At 41.6% G+C, this 15,583-nt stretch overlaps 1 protein-coding gene across 2 annotated transcripts in view; it reads right to left on the bottom strand.

The window, feature by feature from the left end:
- The window catches only part of ZNF184 (zinc finger protein 184), a 28,729-nt gene that overhangs the window by 3,023 nt on the left and 10,123 nt on the right, over window positions 1-15,583 (bottom strand). Inside the window, exons 4-6 of one of the 2 annotated variants that reach the window (XM_066353525.1) lie at window positions 12,682-12,808; window positions 12,216-12,311; window positions 3,906-7,784 (exon numbers count right to left, since the gene is read on the bottom strand). In XM_066353525.1, coding sequence (XP_066209622.1) covers window positions 5,482-7,784; window positions 12,216-12,311; window positions 12,682-12,808 — 2,526 coding nt within the window. In that variant the 3' untranslated portion in view covers window positions 3,906-5,481. Of the gene's footprint in view, window positions 1-3,905; window positions 7,785-12,215; window positions 12,312-12,681; window positions 12,809-15,583 lie in introns of those variants that run through there. The other variant, XM_066353526.1, reaches the window with a different exon arrangement.

Raw genomic sequence — 15,583 nt, forward strand, 5'->3', positions numbered from 1 at the left:
GCTTACAGACTTCATGAAACCAATTTCCTCTGGCTCTGATTCTCACCAGTCTTATAATACCGATCTCTCAAGGACAAACTCAGTGCCTATTTGGCCATCCTCTTCCTATATAACGTTTGAAAAATTGGCACTTTTGGCCACTTTATGCCTTAAATGTTGAGGTTCTGGGGTCTCGTTGTTGCAGCATTTCTCTGATTAACAATGATTAGTCCTGTGACTTTGGGCAGTGGTTGGACAAGAAGAATCTCAATTTCAGCACGTCATAATATGAGGTTATTTGATTGGATCATAAGCTTCTTGAAGACAGAAATCTTTACACCCATATAAGACTGATTTTCAACTGGTGTGCCAATTTTAAAACATGCAGTACCTGACTATTTAGTCAGGGGCACTGACTTCTTTTTCCCTTAAACTTTCAAATAAAAAAAATGGTAACAGCCAACAATACTAGTCGTCTGGTGTGAATGGATCACAATTATACCTATTTTCCTTGTCAGATCAGCAAATTTTTTATGTTGTTGTTGTTGTGCCTTAGAAATTCAGTAATTAGTTTATGTGGGTTATGAGATGAAAAGGGTTGAACGTTGCTGTTATAAAACATCAAAAAGTGCTGCAAAGTGGTTAAATGCCCTGTAATTATTGCTTACTGATTCCTCTTTACCCCAGGTAAACAGTCAGCTAGAGTTTATTTGAAACAATAGTTGATTTCGCTGTTTCTACTGCTGCTGCCAAGTGCTCTGGTCGCTTGGGCACAGATTACTCGAATAGACACATTGTTGATGCTCTTGTCTCCCTGCCTTTGGCTGCCTCACTAAACCACCACTTTGTTCAGAAAGAGTCCACAGGAAAAGTCCAAACTGTTCAACTTCAGAGGCCTTCCATGGTTGGAACTATTTACTTACTTCCCATTATTCCCTCATACGTGTAGGCAGGTCAGTCCTTTGTCTCAACTACTTCTTACACTTGGCTTCTTCTCAGACTATTCCATAGCTTCCATCCATGCTAATAAGAAGCCCTGCTCAAGGCCTGCCTCCTCGGTGACACTTTAAGACCCCCCACCATCTTAGAAGTCCTTGGCAGTCACGATTTCCATTATTCTGATTAGCACACTTTCTTATGTTGTTCTCTGATTCTTCTAGGTGCTCTTTTCCATAATCTTTTTGAAGTTAGAAATTGTCTTAAATCTTCTAGAGGTCCCACCTAATACATAGTACAGTGCAGGCCTGGACTCCAGTTTTAATGCAAACCAGGAGGGTTTAAGATAAGTGAAATTTCTTTAGTCTTTTGAATAGCGAGATAACCTCATCCATGTTTGGGTCCTTTTCCTCCTACTTCAGTTAAGTAGGTCAACACTGGGGACCGACTCCTTCAGGGCCCCAGGGACGCTGGCGTCTTGGCTTTCCACATAAAGTGATGGAAAGAGTCTCTAACTGTGTCGTAAGTGCTCACTAAATGCTCATCGTTATGCTTTGCTGCTTCACATCTGCCTGTAGCTTTCCATTTCATACCCGGCAGGGTCTGTAACTCCGTGATCGGAAACAGAGCACCAGGGTCACAATCAAGGAAATTAAAAGGTATTTCTTTCAACCGCCATAATAGGCAAGAGGCACTTCATCATGACTCTGTCGTGTGTCAAATATGACTCAAGATAGCTTACAAGGGCCCATCAGATAGACAAGCGGAAAGACGTCGGAAGTGGGAAGATCAAGGTCAGGGGAAGCCCAGGTTCGTCTTCCAGTTCCTCCATCGGAGATGCGAACTGAGCTCCTGGCAACCTGTGTGAGCCGGCCCTGTGTTTACACCGCATTTGGAAACGTCCATTCTTCAAGGAAAGCAACCCTTTCCTAATAGTAAGGCTTCCGGTGGTGAAGTCGGTCACAATGGCGAAGGAGACGGGGTGTAAGCCTTATTTTAAGGATAGCATCAATGCAACTAGCCTCAGGCTGATGGACGTCTTCAAGATAACGCACTTCACGTCCAGGCGCTCAGGGGGACCCCGCCGGTGGAGGGAAAAGGGCCCGCGGCAGATCGGGGAGACTGACGGCAAACGCGGGACCCACGTGCGGAGAGCGCATCTGGCCCTTCGCGGCCCCCGTAGCTGCGGCGGCGTCGTGCGCGCCCGGCCCTTCGGGGACCCCGTAGCTGCGGCGGCGTCGTGCGCGCCCGGCCCTTCGGGGACCCCGTAGCTGCGGCGGCGTCGTGCGCGCCCGGCCCTTCGCGGGCCCCGTAGCTGCGGCGGCGGCGTGCGCGCGTTTTTCTCAACGGACAGCGGCGGGCGCCGCTCCGAGAAGTCGCCAGGGGGCGCCACCGTCAGCCTCCCAAAACCATTCTTTCCGGTGCTTGGGGGCCGCGCTGAAACAAGACAAGCCGAAAAGCCCGGAGCGCGCGACGTCCGGGCTTGGAGGCTCCGCGCGCGCTAGCGGGACCGCCCACCTGTCCACCCGCCCCGCCGAGGGCTGTCGTCCGAGGTCGCCGTCAGCGCGGGAGCGGGTCCTGTCCTCCGGGGGACCCGCTGTCGTTCCTGTTCTTTTTGAAGTATCGGTTGGCTCAGTTTTGAACCTGTGTGTTCCGGCGCGCGATGGGCCGCTGGAAGAAGGGGTGTCACGCCCGGGCGAAACCAGGCGGGCGCTGGAGCGAGTCCGGGGCGCACACCCGCTCCGGGCGAGCAGGAGGAGCCCGGTGACCGCCGCGTGGGAACCCCAGGTGAGTGTGCGCTCCAGACGCACTCATTCCTTCTGTAACGAAGCTGTCAGCGGGACAGAAAACTTGATGCGCTCCAATGAGGTTAAAAGATTTTATTTATTGATTTTACAGAGAGAGGAGTGCATGGGGGGTGAGGGGGTGATAAGTATCAACTCCAATTACTTCACTTGAGTTGTTCATTGACTGCTCACCGTGTGTGCCTTGACTGGGCAAGCCCAGGGTTTTGAGTAGGCGAATTTTGCATTCCAGGTTGCTGATGCTTCTCCACTGCACCACCACAGGTCAGGCAATGAATGTGCTCGGGATTTTTAACATTTTGATTTAATGCTTTTTGATACAGCAATTTGGAGATAACTAAGTTCGTTTTAATACTTGGTTTTGGTGAAGAAAGTGCATTGTTGGCTAGGCTTGCTAATCAGTATACTCATCTTTCAATCCCATTTTCATGCAAAGATTTCTGTTGAAATTCTGCTAGTGACTTTTGAAGTGATTATGAATTTACTATGTAAACTAGTCAGAGCATATGCATTTAATACTTTTTAGCAATTCAAGACCAGAAAAAGGACTGTAGATGGTTATGCATCCTAGGTGTCTGAAATAGTGTAAACATGGACTTGGAAGTTGCTGAGCAACAGCCTTTTGTCGTATTTCCTACTTGATGGTTTTTTATGCTGCGTTTGGGGAGGTGGACAGACAGCTGGTGATAAATTTAACTTTTACATCCCTTCAAAGCCATACCTATCTTTTCATATCACTTTTTGCCTTTACTCTCCCAGTACATGCTATCTTTTAAAGTTTGCCTGTGAAAGGAAATGAAGGAGATGGAAAAGGAAGCGTAATCAGGATAAAATGTCAGAAAAGGGACTGGTGGGCCATCAAGACACCAAGTCCATACCTTTTGAAGACCACAAGAACTTTAATAATTTGTAGCCCATATTTTTATTTTTTGTTATTTAAACTATGAAACTGTTGACAACGTATAACTGCTCTCTCAAACTCTGAAACTGTGTGCAGGGCAGACAGCCTATCTGTGCTGGTTGGATAAATCTTGCACTTCCTCTACTAAATCTGGTTGGCCAAAACCCTTTGTTCTGCAGACCTGAACTGAGACCAGAAAAATGTTAAATCTTAAACATATGTTACTCATTGTTCTTATTTCATAACCCCATTTGCTGACCACTGAGTCAGATGAACATTGAAGGTCCAGTTGAACCCTCCAATCAGAAAATTAATAACTCTTTAATTTCTTCCTGGAACTTTTAAATACATTTTAATAATTGTTTTGAAGTTTTTTAACCTTAAAGATCATAAACCAGTCAAATCTATTTTAAGCTTATCCTCTAAGAAATAATTAAATTGATATTCACTTATTAAAATAAATTTATAACACGTAGCTGAAACCTGTATAAGGTTAACCAGTGTCACCCCAATAAATTCAATGAAAAAGGAAAATAAACATATGCAAATCAGAGAATAGTATAATGTATTCCCATATGCCAATTGGCAGGATTCAACAAGTATTAAAATTTTGCCACATCTGCATTAAGTCTTTTTATTCCTTTGTTTTATTAATTTGTGAGATATTTTAAATGAAATTGAGACATCATGTAATTTCATCCTTAGATATTTCATTATGCATTTCTGAAAACTAAGGACTCTCACATATGCTATCTTACCTAACAAAATTAAATCCTTGGATACCCTTTATTTTACAGATGAGACACAATTAGGAGTTAAGAAAATATACTGATGCCTGGGTCCTATCCCTTAGGTCAATGAAATTATAGTCTCTAGAGGTGGAACTTTGCCAAGTTATAACAATAAAGTGTTATAGTTCCCAAAATGATTCCACTATGCAACTAGGGTCAAATAACACTTGTTTATGTTGTAGAAGAGAATCTCTGTAGTTGTCATAAACTGGAATGTTAAAACATATTACAAGAGAAAACAATAGGAAAGTTCAGTACCTGTTAATGTAAGGATATTTTATTTTTTTACTAAGAACCAGTTATTTAAACAATTTAAATACATTAGAACAGGAGCATAATAGATCTCCAGTCTAGTTACTGAAGTGTAAATGCTTTCTATTAGCAAAACATGCATATATTCTAGATGTAACACAGCCAAATCTGATGTGTAGAAATCCTACTCAAGAATATATTATGAATAGGCTGAATATAAACCTCCAGACGACCTTTGAAATCATCTACTCTAGATTCCTCATTTCACAGAGGAAAGTGAAATGTGAAACAGTTGAATTTTTCAATGTTACAGAGTTGCTGAACATAATTGATTACTTTAGCCCAATGCACTTTCCATTCCACAGTGTGACAGTTAAAAGTTAAAATGACTTAAGCAGTTTCTCAATCCATTCTGGTTCCTCAGTACTTAAAACAGAAGGACAAAGTAGAGTAAATGCATCCTTTGCATTTATAATGCTCCTAGAACAGTCATATGCCAGGGTGCAGCCTCTGATGTTTCTTGAGAGCAGAACTGTATCTGAAGGCTTTCCCACAATCATTACATCCAAAAGGCTTCTCTCCTGAATGAACTCTGATGCTGAATGAGGTAAGTGCTCTGGCTGAAAGTCTTACTGCACTTATTACAGTTGTACAGCTTCTCCCCAGTGTGGGTGTTCTGGTGCTCAGTCAGATGAGTGCTCCGGCTGAAGGCTTTATCACATTCGTTACACTTATATGGCTTCTCTCCAGTGTGAATTCTCTGATGCTGAGTCAGATGGGAGCTCTGGCTAAAAGCTTTATCACATTTATTACTCTGCTAGGGCTTTTCTTCTGTATGAGTTTTTTTATGTTGAGCAAGAGATAAACAGTGTTGAAAAGCTTTGCCACACTCGCCACACTCATAAGGCTTTGCTCCTGTGTGAATTCTCTTATGCTGTGTAAGGTGTATGTTCTGGTTGAAGGTTCTCCCACATTCATTACACTTGTAAGGTCTTTCTCCAGTATGTATTTTCCTATGCTGAATAAGGGATGAGCCATAACTGAAGGTTTTCCCACATTCATGACATTGATAGGGTTTCTCACCAGTATGAATTCTTTCATGTTTAGCAAGAGATGAACTCCGAATGAAGGCTTTCCCACATTCCTTACATTCATAAGCTTTCTCTTGGGTATGAGTCTTCTGATGCTGATTAAGATTTGAGAGGTAACTGAAAGCCTTCCCACAATCATTACATCCAAAAGGCTTCTCTCCTGAATGAACTCTCTGATGCTGAATGAGGTAAGTGCTCTGGCTGAAAGTCTTACTGCACTTATTACAGTTGTACAGCTTCTTCCCAGTGTGGGTGTTCTGGTGCTCAGTCAGATGAGTGCTCCGGCTGAAGGCTTTATCACATTCGTTACACTTATATGGCTTCTCTCCAGTGTGAATTCTCTGATGCTGAGTCAGATGGAAGCTCTGGCTAAAAGCTTTGTCACATTTATTACACTGGTAGGGCTTTTCTTCTGTGTGAGTTTTTTGATGTTGAGCAAGAGATGAACAGTGTCGAAAAGCTTTGCCACACTCGCCACACTCATAAGGCTTTGCTCCTGTGTGAATTCTCTTATGCTGTGTAAGATGTATGTTCTGGTTGAAGGCTCTCCCACATTCATTACACTTGTAAGGTCTTTCTCCAGTATGTATTTTCCTATGCTGAATAAGGGATGAGCCATAACTGAAGGTTTTCCCACATTCATGACACTGATAGGGTTTCTCGCCAGTATGAATTCTTTCATGTTTAGCAAGAGATGAACTCCGAATGAAGGCTTTCCCACATTCCTTACATTCATAAGCTTTCTCTTGGGTATGAGTCTTCTGATGCTGATTAAGATTTGAGAGGTAACTGAAAGCCTTCCCACATTCACTGCATTCAAAGGGCTTTTCTCTGGTGTGAATCCTGCGATGCTGAGTAAGGGATGAACAGTAACTAAAGGCCTTGCCACATTCAGTGCATTTGTAAGGTTTTTCTCCAGTATGAATTTTCAGATGTTGAGCCAGGGATGACCAGTAACTAAAGGATTTTCCACATTCAGCACAATCATAAGGTTTCTCACCAGTATGCGTTTTCTGATGTTGAGTGAGGTTTGAGTGCTGACTGAAGGCTTTCCCACATTCATTGCATTCATATGGTTTTTCACCTGTGTGGATCATATGATGACGGATAAATGTTGAGGGTCCATTGAAGGCCTTCCCACATTCATTACACTTATAGGTTTTCTCTCCGGTATGAATTTTTTGATGTTGAGTAAGGTGAGTACTCCTGGTGAAAGTTTTATCACATTCATCACATTTAAAAGGTTTTTCTCCTGTATGAATTTTCTGATGTTCCATAAAGTGGCCTCTCTGGCTAAAGGCTTTTCCACATTCATTACAAGTATATGGTTTCTCACCAGTATGAATTCTCTGATGCTGAACAAGATGGGTTCGCTGACTAAAGGCCTTCCCACATTCATCACATTTATAGGGTTTTTCTCCAGTGTGAATTCTTTGATGTTGAGTAAGAGATGGACCCTCAATGAAGCCTTTTCCACACTGATCACATTTATATGGTTTATCTCCAGTATGAATTCTTTGATGGTTTATTAGGTTTTCGCTCCTGCTGAAGGCTTTCTCACATTCGTTACATTTGTAGGGTTTTTCCCCAGTGTGTGTTCTCTGATGGCGAATAAGTGCTGAACAATAGCTAAAAGCTTTCCCACATTCATTGCACTTACAAGATTTCTCTTTTTTAACTGGGTTTATATTTTGTTTGATGCTTGTTTTAGTAGTGGTCTCTTCTGGAGTTATGTCTTCTTGTATTACCAGGTTTGAACTATTATTGGTGCCTTTTTCAAAGCCATGATTTACACGGTCTCTTTCCAGAGTGGGTATGGTTTTCTCAGTTATTTTTATTTCCCTTGGCAATGCTTGTTCATTTGCCAGCTGCCTTCCTGGACTGCTTTTAGACACCAAAGTTTCTGAGACATTAGAATTCCAAGGGTCATCACTTTTCTTTTTTTCTACTACTACCTCTGGAGATGGCTCTTCTTCAGAAATGGTCAGCTCTGGGAGTGATATGCTATTTTCTGGTCTGGTTTCCCAGCCTGAAAGAAAAAATAATGCCAGTGTTCTCTGAATAGAGGAGTAAGGAAACAAAACAAAACAATAAAACAGGAGTAAAAAAACCCCGCTGTTGTGGGAATGAACTAATTAAATTATAAAGCCCTCAGGAAATTTTGAGGATTTTCAAAAATAGCCCTATTATTTGGGAAGAAATGTGGAAGGAACTAAGGAGAAGAATAAAAGATACAAATAGTAAGAGGTTATTGAATTCTATTTCACAAATCAAAGGACCAGTAATAGAACTCTGTTTAAGGAGATAGTTAATTTAAAAAGTGATACAGAGATGGCTGAGGGGAGACACACATGCACTGAGAGGAGGCAGTATGAACTGAGATCTCTCACCAGTGAACAACAACACAAGAAACCAAGAACTCTGATTTCAAGACAGAACAAACAAGAAAGACCTGGTTAAGACTGCATGGTTTTTAGAGTGGAAGCCTGCAGTAGCCATAACAATGCTAGGAATGGGCAAGTTGTAAATAGTAGAGAAAATAATTTAAAGGGAGGAGGGAACCATGTTTGACTGTAGACTTTCTGAGAATTAGGAATAGAACTGGAGACTATAGTGGTGTTTGTGGGTGGTGGAAGATACCACGAGTAGCAGGATAGCCAAGATACTTAAATATAGGTTAGGAAGTATCAACTTAAAAAAGAAAGGAAAGTAATAGCTGAAGCCAGAGGAATGTATTGAGAAAAGAACAAACGTAAGTGAAGGGTAATGGGATGAATAAAATATACTAATGAAAGAAGGCAGTTTATCAAGGACCAGAACAATAGAAGAAACAAAAAGAAAAGTACATAATCAGGGAGCAGAATTACACTACTCTCCTTTTTACTCTGGGGGAGTTTGTCTTGTCCCAAGAAAAGAAAGATGACAAATAAATGTAACAGGGTAGTCAGTGCTAGCAGATCAGTAAAGAGTAAAGGCTATGTTTAACAGGAGGGTACTGCAGACCCCAGAGAATCTGAGCCCTTGTGCTGCCAGCCCAGCCAATATCATGGTCATCACTGCAGGCACAAGCAGCAAGGCAGAGACCCGGCGCTGACATTGTCCTGGTACACCTGGACCCTGGGGAGTGTGCAGGCTGCATAAGAGCAGGCAGCCTCAGAGCACACTTCCCCAGCAGATGGCCATAAGGATCGCCTCCTAGAAGTACTTCACAGTGAAGAACTGGAGTCCATGGCATCTGATGTTGTTTAAAAGAGAAAAGGCCAAGCCATGGACAGATTTCTCAATGGACAGAATGTTGGCCTGGCATGCAGACGTCCAGGTTCCATCCCCAGTCAGGGCACACATTTGAAACAATCATATGCTTCTCTTCTCCTCCCTCTCCCCCTTCTCTCTCTTCCCCTCTCACAGCCAGTGGCTCGACTGGCCTGAGCTCAGCCTCAGGTGCTGAGTTGATTCGAGCATTGGCCCAAGATGGGGTTGCTGGGTGGATCCCAGACGGGGTGCATACGGGAGTCTGTCTCACTATCTCCCCTGTTCCCACTTAAAAAGAGAGAGAGAGAAAAATCCAAGGAAACAGCCGATTCCCAGCTCTGGCTGGAATTCCAGTTGAAGGCAATAAACATGCAACAGACTGTGACCTATGTTTTCCACAGTTATGTCTCCCACACAATAAGCAACCAAGTTATCAGAATATTGGGGTTTGGCAAAGGATAAAGGACTGGAGAAAGTGCCAGAAGGCTTGACCGAACTGTACCACAGGGACTGCACAAAGCAGTGCTCACTTTACCATATGCAAATCCTATGGCATGGACCAGTCTTCTAATACCTCTGTGTACAAAAGATAATTGAGAGTGCTGACAACCAGCTGCCAAAGAATACCGTGCCCCAGTGAGACAGAAGACACATCAGCGTATGGTCACAGGACAGCCTAGAGAAGATGTCAAGAAAGTGGACAAGGAAAACAATGCAGACAGGCCCAGGGCCAGTGGCCACCTCAGTGTGGGTACTGTCACAACTTCAGTTACCTGTATAGATGCTTGTAGAACTGTAAATCATGTTAGAGAGATGAGCGCTGCCAAGTCACCAACTAAGAGTAAGTCTGCTCCAAATACTGAAGAGGGCAGGACCAGGCGCTAGCTACCAACACTGTTGGCACCATCACCAGGTCACATTCCAGCAAAAGTAAACAAGAATGGAATAAATAGTTCAAGTGATTATCTTCTGCCCACTGACCAGACCATTGGAACTAACCAGCTTCATTATCTACGCAACATGGGTATATGATTATTTTTACCTAAATAAATCACTTTTTGGTAATGGCTAAAGCATTTAAAAATCTAGGATTTTTAAATTACCTTTTAAGTATTTTAAATTGTTTTCTATTTGCTCAAATTGGGATTTTTAAAGACTTCATCTTTTGGAGGACCTGGGGGGATGGAGGGATTGAGCAAAAATGAAAAAAAGAAAAGGAAAAACCCATGGACATGGACAGCAATGTGGTGATTCCCAGGAGAAGGGGCGTGGTGTGGAAGGAGGTGGAGGATGGCATGGGGGGTAAATGGTGATGGACAGAGACTCCACCTGAAGTGGTGAACACACAACACAGTGTGCAGATGATCTGCTGTAGAATTATGCATCTGAAATCTGTATGATTTTGTTAACTATTGTCACCTCAGTAAGTCCAACAAAAATAAAAATACTTTGTTTTTAATTCATAAAACTTGACAACTCATTTTTTTCAAAAGTTAATTAAGCACAAGTTAATAAAGCTCTTATTTTAAAAACATTTTTTTTTTTTTTTACAATATTTTTTTTAAACATTTTATTTATTGATTTTTTTAGAGAGAGAGGAGTGAGAGAGAGAGAGAGAGAGAAGGGGGAGGAGCAGGAAGCATCAACTCCCATATGTGCCTTGACCAGGCAAGCCCAAGGTTTCGAACCGGCGACCTCAGTGTTCCAGGTCGACGCTTTATCCCACTGCGCCACCACAGGTCAGGCAAAAACATTTTTTAAAAATTACATTTTATGAAATCATATTCTAAGAGAAAGTTAATAAAGCTGTAGTATGAAAAAGGATTCATGGCTGGGGGAGGAGAAATGTTACATTCTATGCAACCCTGCTGGATATTTGTAATGCCAAACTGCATATTTTAAAGTAAACATCTTGCTAAAATTTAAGCTACTATAGTACTTCCAAAATCTGAACACTGCACACTTATCTTTTCTCCATAAAAAAGGAACCCCTACTCCCACCTCACTCTGGAATGTTCTTCTCTACCTAAAGTGACAAAGTTTGCACATTTTTCTGGCATCTGATCTTTGAAGAGGTCTCTCTGTGCAGTCTGGACATTAATGCTTTACAAAAAGTATAATTTCAAGGATAGTCTGGTAAAGTGATAGGATCAGAAGCTACAAAATGAGATTAAGAAAGGTATATAATCACTTTTACAGAGCTTGGTTGGGAAAGCAAGGAGGCAGATTGGATGGTAGCCAAATAGATGAACAGCGATGAGTGAAAATACTTGGAAATTTAGGTTACCTACTTCTGTTTGAAGGTACAGTACTAATGACAGAGCCTATAGTCCCAAGAAGAAAACTGAGTCCTAAGGGCTGAAAAATGAGGTGATAATTATGAGCTAAGGTTCCCGAAGGGGAAAGATGGAATCCAGAGTCCAGGTCAAGAGGCTGCATTTACAAAAGGCAGGAAGGACACCTTCTCTGAAAGGAGTATAAAAATAGAATTTGTGTCAAGACAGTGTTTTGACAAAGCATAAGGGAGTTCAGATGGCATCCCATTTCTCCACAAGAAGCAAGTACAGAGGGTCCTCAGGTTAGGACACAGTTCCATTCCTACAACAGTGACAGAACTCAAATTTGGGTGTAAGTCGTAACACCCTAGCCCCTTGGTCAGCAAACTGTGGCTTGTGAGCCACATGTGGCTCTTTGGCCCCCTGAGTGTGGCTCTTCCACAAAATACCACGTGCAGTGCTACCTCGATAAGGAATGTACCTACCTATATATAATAGTTTAAGTTTAAAATATTTGGCTCTCAAAAAAAATTTCCATTGTTGTACTGTTGATGTTTGGCTCTGTTGACTAATGAGTTTGCCGACCACTGCCCTAGCCTAACACAAACGGAACACTTCCGCTTTTAACAGTCCAGAATGGAGTAGGGAAGCTACTGGGGGTACCAACTCCCTCACTCATACACCGTGTTCTTGACACACGCAACCAAACTAGTTCACCCACATAGTCCATAAGTCGGAAGCTAATGGTGTAAGCTGAAACACTTATGTCTCAATTTGTTTAAGTTTTTATGGGAGTGAGCGTCGTAACTTGAAATGTTGTGTGTTGAGACTGCCGTAACCTGAGGACCCCTGGACATCTACGTTTCAGATGTGAAATCCTCTTGTCAAGCTGGTGGTTTTAATGACACTCATCTCTGGGGCCCATTACTCACCTCCAAAGCCACCCACTGGAATGCCTGGCTCCATGATCCATGGCTCTGTCCCTTGCTCTAACTGGGAAATCACATCAGGTTTGGAAACTTGGAGTCCTGTTCATGGGTAAGGAAAAAAAGTGGTACCTGTCTGCAGTAAGGAAGAAGTGCCATCCACATCAGAATTCAGTTTTACCACTTTGTCTTTAGAGGAAAGGATATGCAGGACTGATCTGACGGGAGTGAATAACATATCAAGCTTCAGTGTTACAAAGCTCTGACAGAGTACACTTTGGGAACTGATCTGGGTTCAGAAAAAGTATTAGTCCCACTTGCTAGGAGAAAAAGGAGAGAGAAAGCTCTTCACAGTTTTTAAAAATTTAGGAATCCTTGGTGCCTTAACTTAAAGGCAAAATTCACCTAAGGACAAGGCAACCCTCTTCTTCTTTTATACCCACAGTTATTAACTCAGAGAAGTCATCCTTACCTATGGAGACCAGGTGTGTATAATTTTCCAATGTCACATCCCTGAATAAATCTCTCTGTACAGGATCCAGCTGTTTCCATTCTTCCTGCGTAAAGTCCACTACCACATCCTTAAAGGTCACTGATTCCTGAAATTCCAAACACATTTCTGCTTACCCATAAAGCATTTACCTAGGAAATGGGTCAGGTTAGCAATACTGACAGAGAACGGCAGACTATGGGCTGACAAATGATTCTGGTATTTCCTTTTGTAAAATGAATATAAAAACAGAACCTGCCTAATAGGATTATTGTAAGAAGTAATAAGAAATGTTTGATATGAAGTCCCTAATTTAGAGTCTGGCACATACAAATAGGTGCTCAGTCAGTACTGGCAATTGTTATTATTCATCATTATCACCTCTGTGTTCTAAGATATATTAAGCATTAATAGTAAACTTAATAGTATCAATAATGTTTTACTACCCACAATGTGCAAAAATAACCAACAGTGTTTTTTAAAAATTTGGGGAGAAGACTTGCCCTAACACTTTTCAAAATACACTAAGAGACATACCAAATATACTGAAAGATAAAGGTAAATTAAAACAGAGTGGCCTAGTATGGAATAAAACTCAATGAAACAAAATAGTTCCCAAACAGATCCAGGTTTATAATAACTGAATAGGATTAAGCAACTTTAAAATTAGATTTAAAAACCTAAATGACTTACTAAATAGTTTCATAACAAATGACTTGTCTATTGCACAAAAAAATTAAGATGAATTTCTTATTTCATATATCCTGGATTAGATATTAAATTTTAAAGGAAAAGCAAAAATAAAATAGAATAAAAGATAAAATAGTTTTATAAGCTTGAAAAGTGGAAGACAAAAGTTATGACAGAGATCGATAGATATAACCACATAAAAATGTAAAACTTCTATACAAATTCATAAACAAAAGGCAATATTCTGAGTTGCTACAAATAGTTAGCAAAAAAGATTAACAACCCACAATAACAACTTACCAAACAGGCAGTTCAACCAAGACATTGTTAACAGACCACGAAAAGATGCTCTACTCCACTAAAAATATAGTAAAACAATGTGATTTCCTATTGGCTAACACCACCAAAAATGCTCACCAGTACTGTGGTGGAAACAGAACCCTATGCAATCTATCTGGGGGGCAATCTCACAGGATTCATGAAAAGTTTAAATATGCATCATTCAATCCAGTTTTATCTCTTGTGGGAATTTCGTTTTCTTCTTTTTCCAAGTGAGAGCAGGGGAGACAGACTCCGGTGTGTGCCCCAACTGGGATCCACCCAGTGACACCAGTCTGGGGCCTATGCTCTTCCCATCTGGGCCATGCTTGTAACTGAGCTATTTTTAGCGCCTGAGGCGGAGGCTCCACAGAGCCATCCTCAGTGCTCTCGGCAGATGCACTTGAACCAATCCAGCCACTGGCTGAGGGGGAGAGAAAGAGGGAAAGGGGTGGAGAAGCAGATGATTGCTTCTTCTGTGTACCCTGACCAGAAATCGAACCCCAGACATCCATAAGCCGGCCCAACGCTCTACCACAGAGCCAACCAGCCAGAGCACTCTTGTAAGAATTTAATCTTCAGAAACACCTCAGGGTGCAAAGACATATATACAAGTTTCCTTCTAATATTTGTGTGGAGGGGGAAAAAAAGCAAACTTAAATGTCCATCAATAGCATAGTAGTTAAAGAATTTATGGTTATATCCACTATAAAACATTTTATGTAGACATTTTTTACATAAAATGTATATATGTTCAAAACAGTATACATGGTATGATCCCATTTTTTCCTTTGAATAGGAAACTTTATATGTAAATGCACAGAGAAAAACTTGAAGGAATATTATCAGTTGGACTATGTAGTAAAACTTGGATGCAATGCAGGAGAACTTCCTACTTTACTATGTATTTGAAAGTGGGTAGTTAATTTTGTTTTAAGATATATAAATGAAATATTGAAACTTTTGCTTCTAATAATGACAGAGCAACAGGACTAGCTCTCCCAATGTAAACAACTACAAAACAATATATCTGAAAGAAGTGTCTTCACACTTTGAACAGCATGTAGAACCGAACCACAACTCTGAGGGAAGGGAAATAATCACATGCGCCTCCCAGTCCCTCAGCTTCCTGCCTAGGGGCACTCTGTGGACTTCAGAGGAGGGAGGTGGAGCCCAGCAAAGCAGAGTGGTCTTACTGAGCTGAGGAGACATGGTGGCAGGTCAGGACTGCTGAGGCAGAGGATTTTCCAGATAGATACTGGAGAGGAGAAGCTCCAAAAATCCAGTGTAAATGACAATCTCCATGGGCAATATCAAGTTACCAATATGATATAACTGAACCCAGAGTTAAAAGATATGTAGAATCAGCTTCCACAAACAGTTCTAGGATATTTTAGAAGCAGGTCTTGCTTAACCTGTGAGGAAAGAGTTAAAGCAGCAAGTCTTGTTTGCTCAATCCTTGCTGATCTCCAGGGATAACTGGGTCCATACTTCTGAACTTTGAACAAGGTCTGAAAGCTGATGCTTAGTCACCAACTGATGATGTTCCTGTGTGCCTGGACCACCAGGGCAGGATATACCAGAAGTCAGCACTGTTTAAAGTACACAGGAAAATTTACAATGCACAATGGTGCCTAGTTTGAGGTCTGCCCCACTGTGATTAGCTCCCTTTAAGAGCTCTGGATTCCAAGACTCAAGCAGGCTTCCGGGGGTAGAGGTATTTCTCATGTCTCTGAGTATCACAGGTAAAGAGAAAGGGCATCCATCCAGAGGGAGGATCTGGAAGGCTGTACCTGATTTCTCTACATTCCACTTATAAACATCTTTCTAATCTTGTTTCCTTTGTTGTAGTCATTGTTAGCCCTGACTTATGCTA

Source organism: Saccopteryx leptura, chromosome 11 (assembly GCF_036850995.1).
Source record: "Saccopteryx leptura isolate mSacLep1 chromosome 11, mSacLep1_pri_phased_curated, whole genome shotgun sequence".
In the NCBI taxonomy this organism is placed as follows: domain Eukaryota; kingdom Metazoa; phylum Chordata; class Mammalia; order Chiroptera; family Emballonuridae; genus Saccopteryx; species Saccopteryx leptura.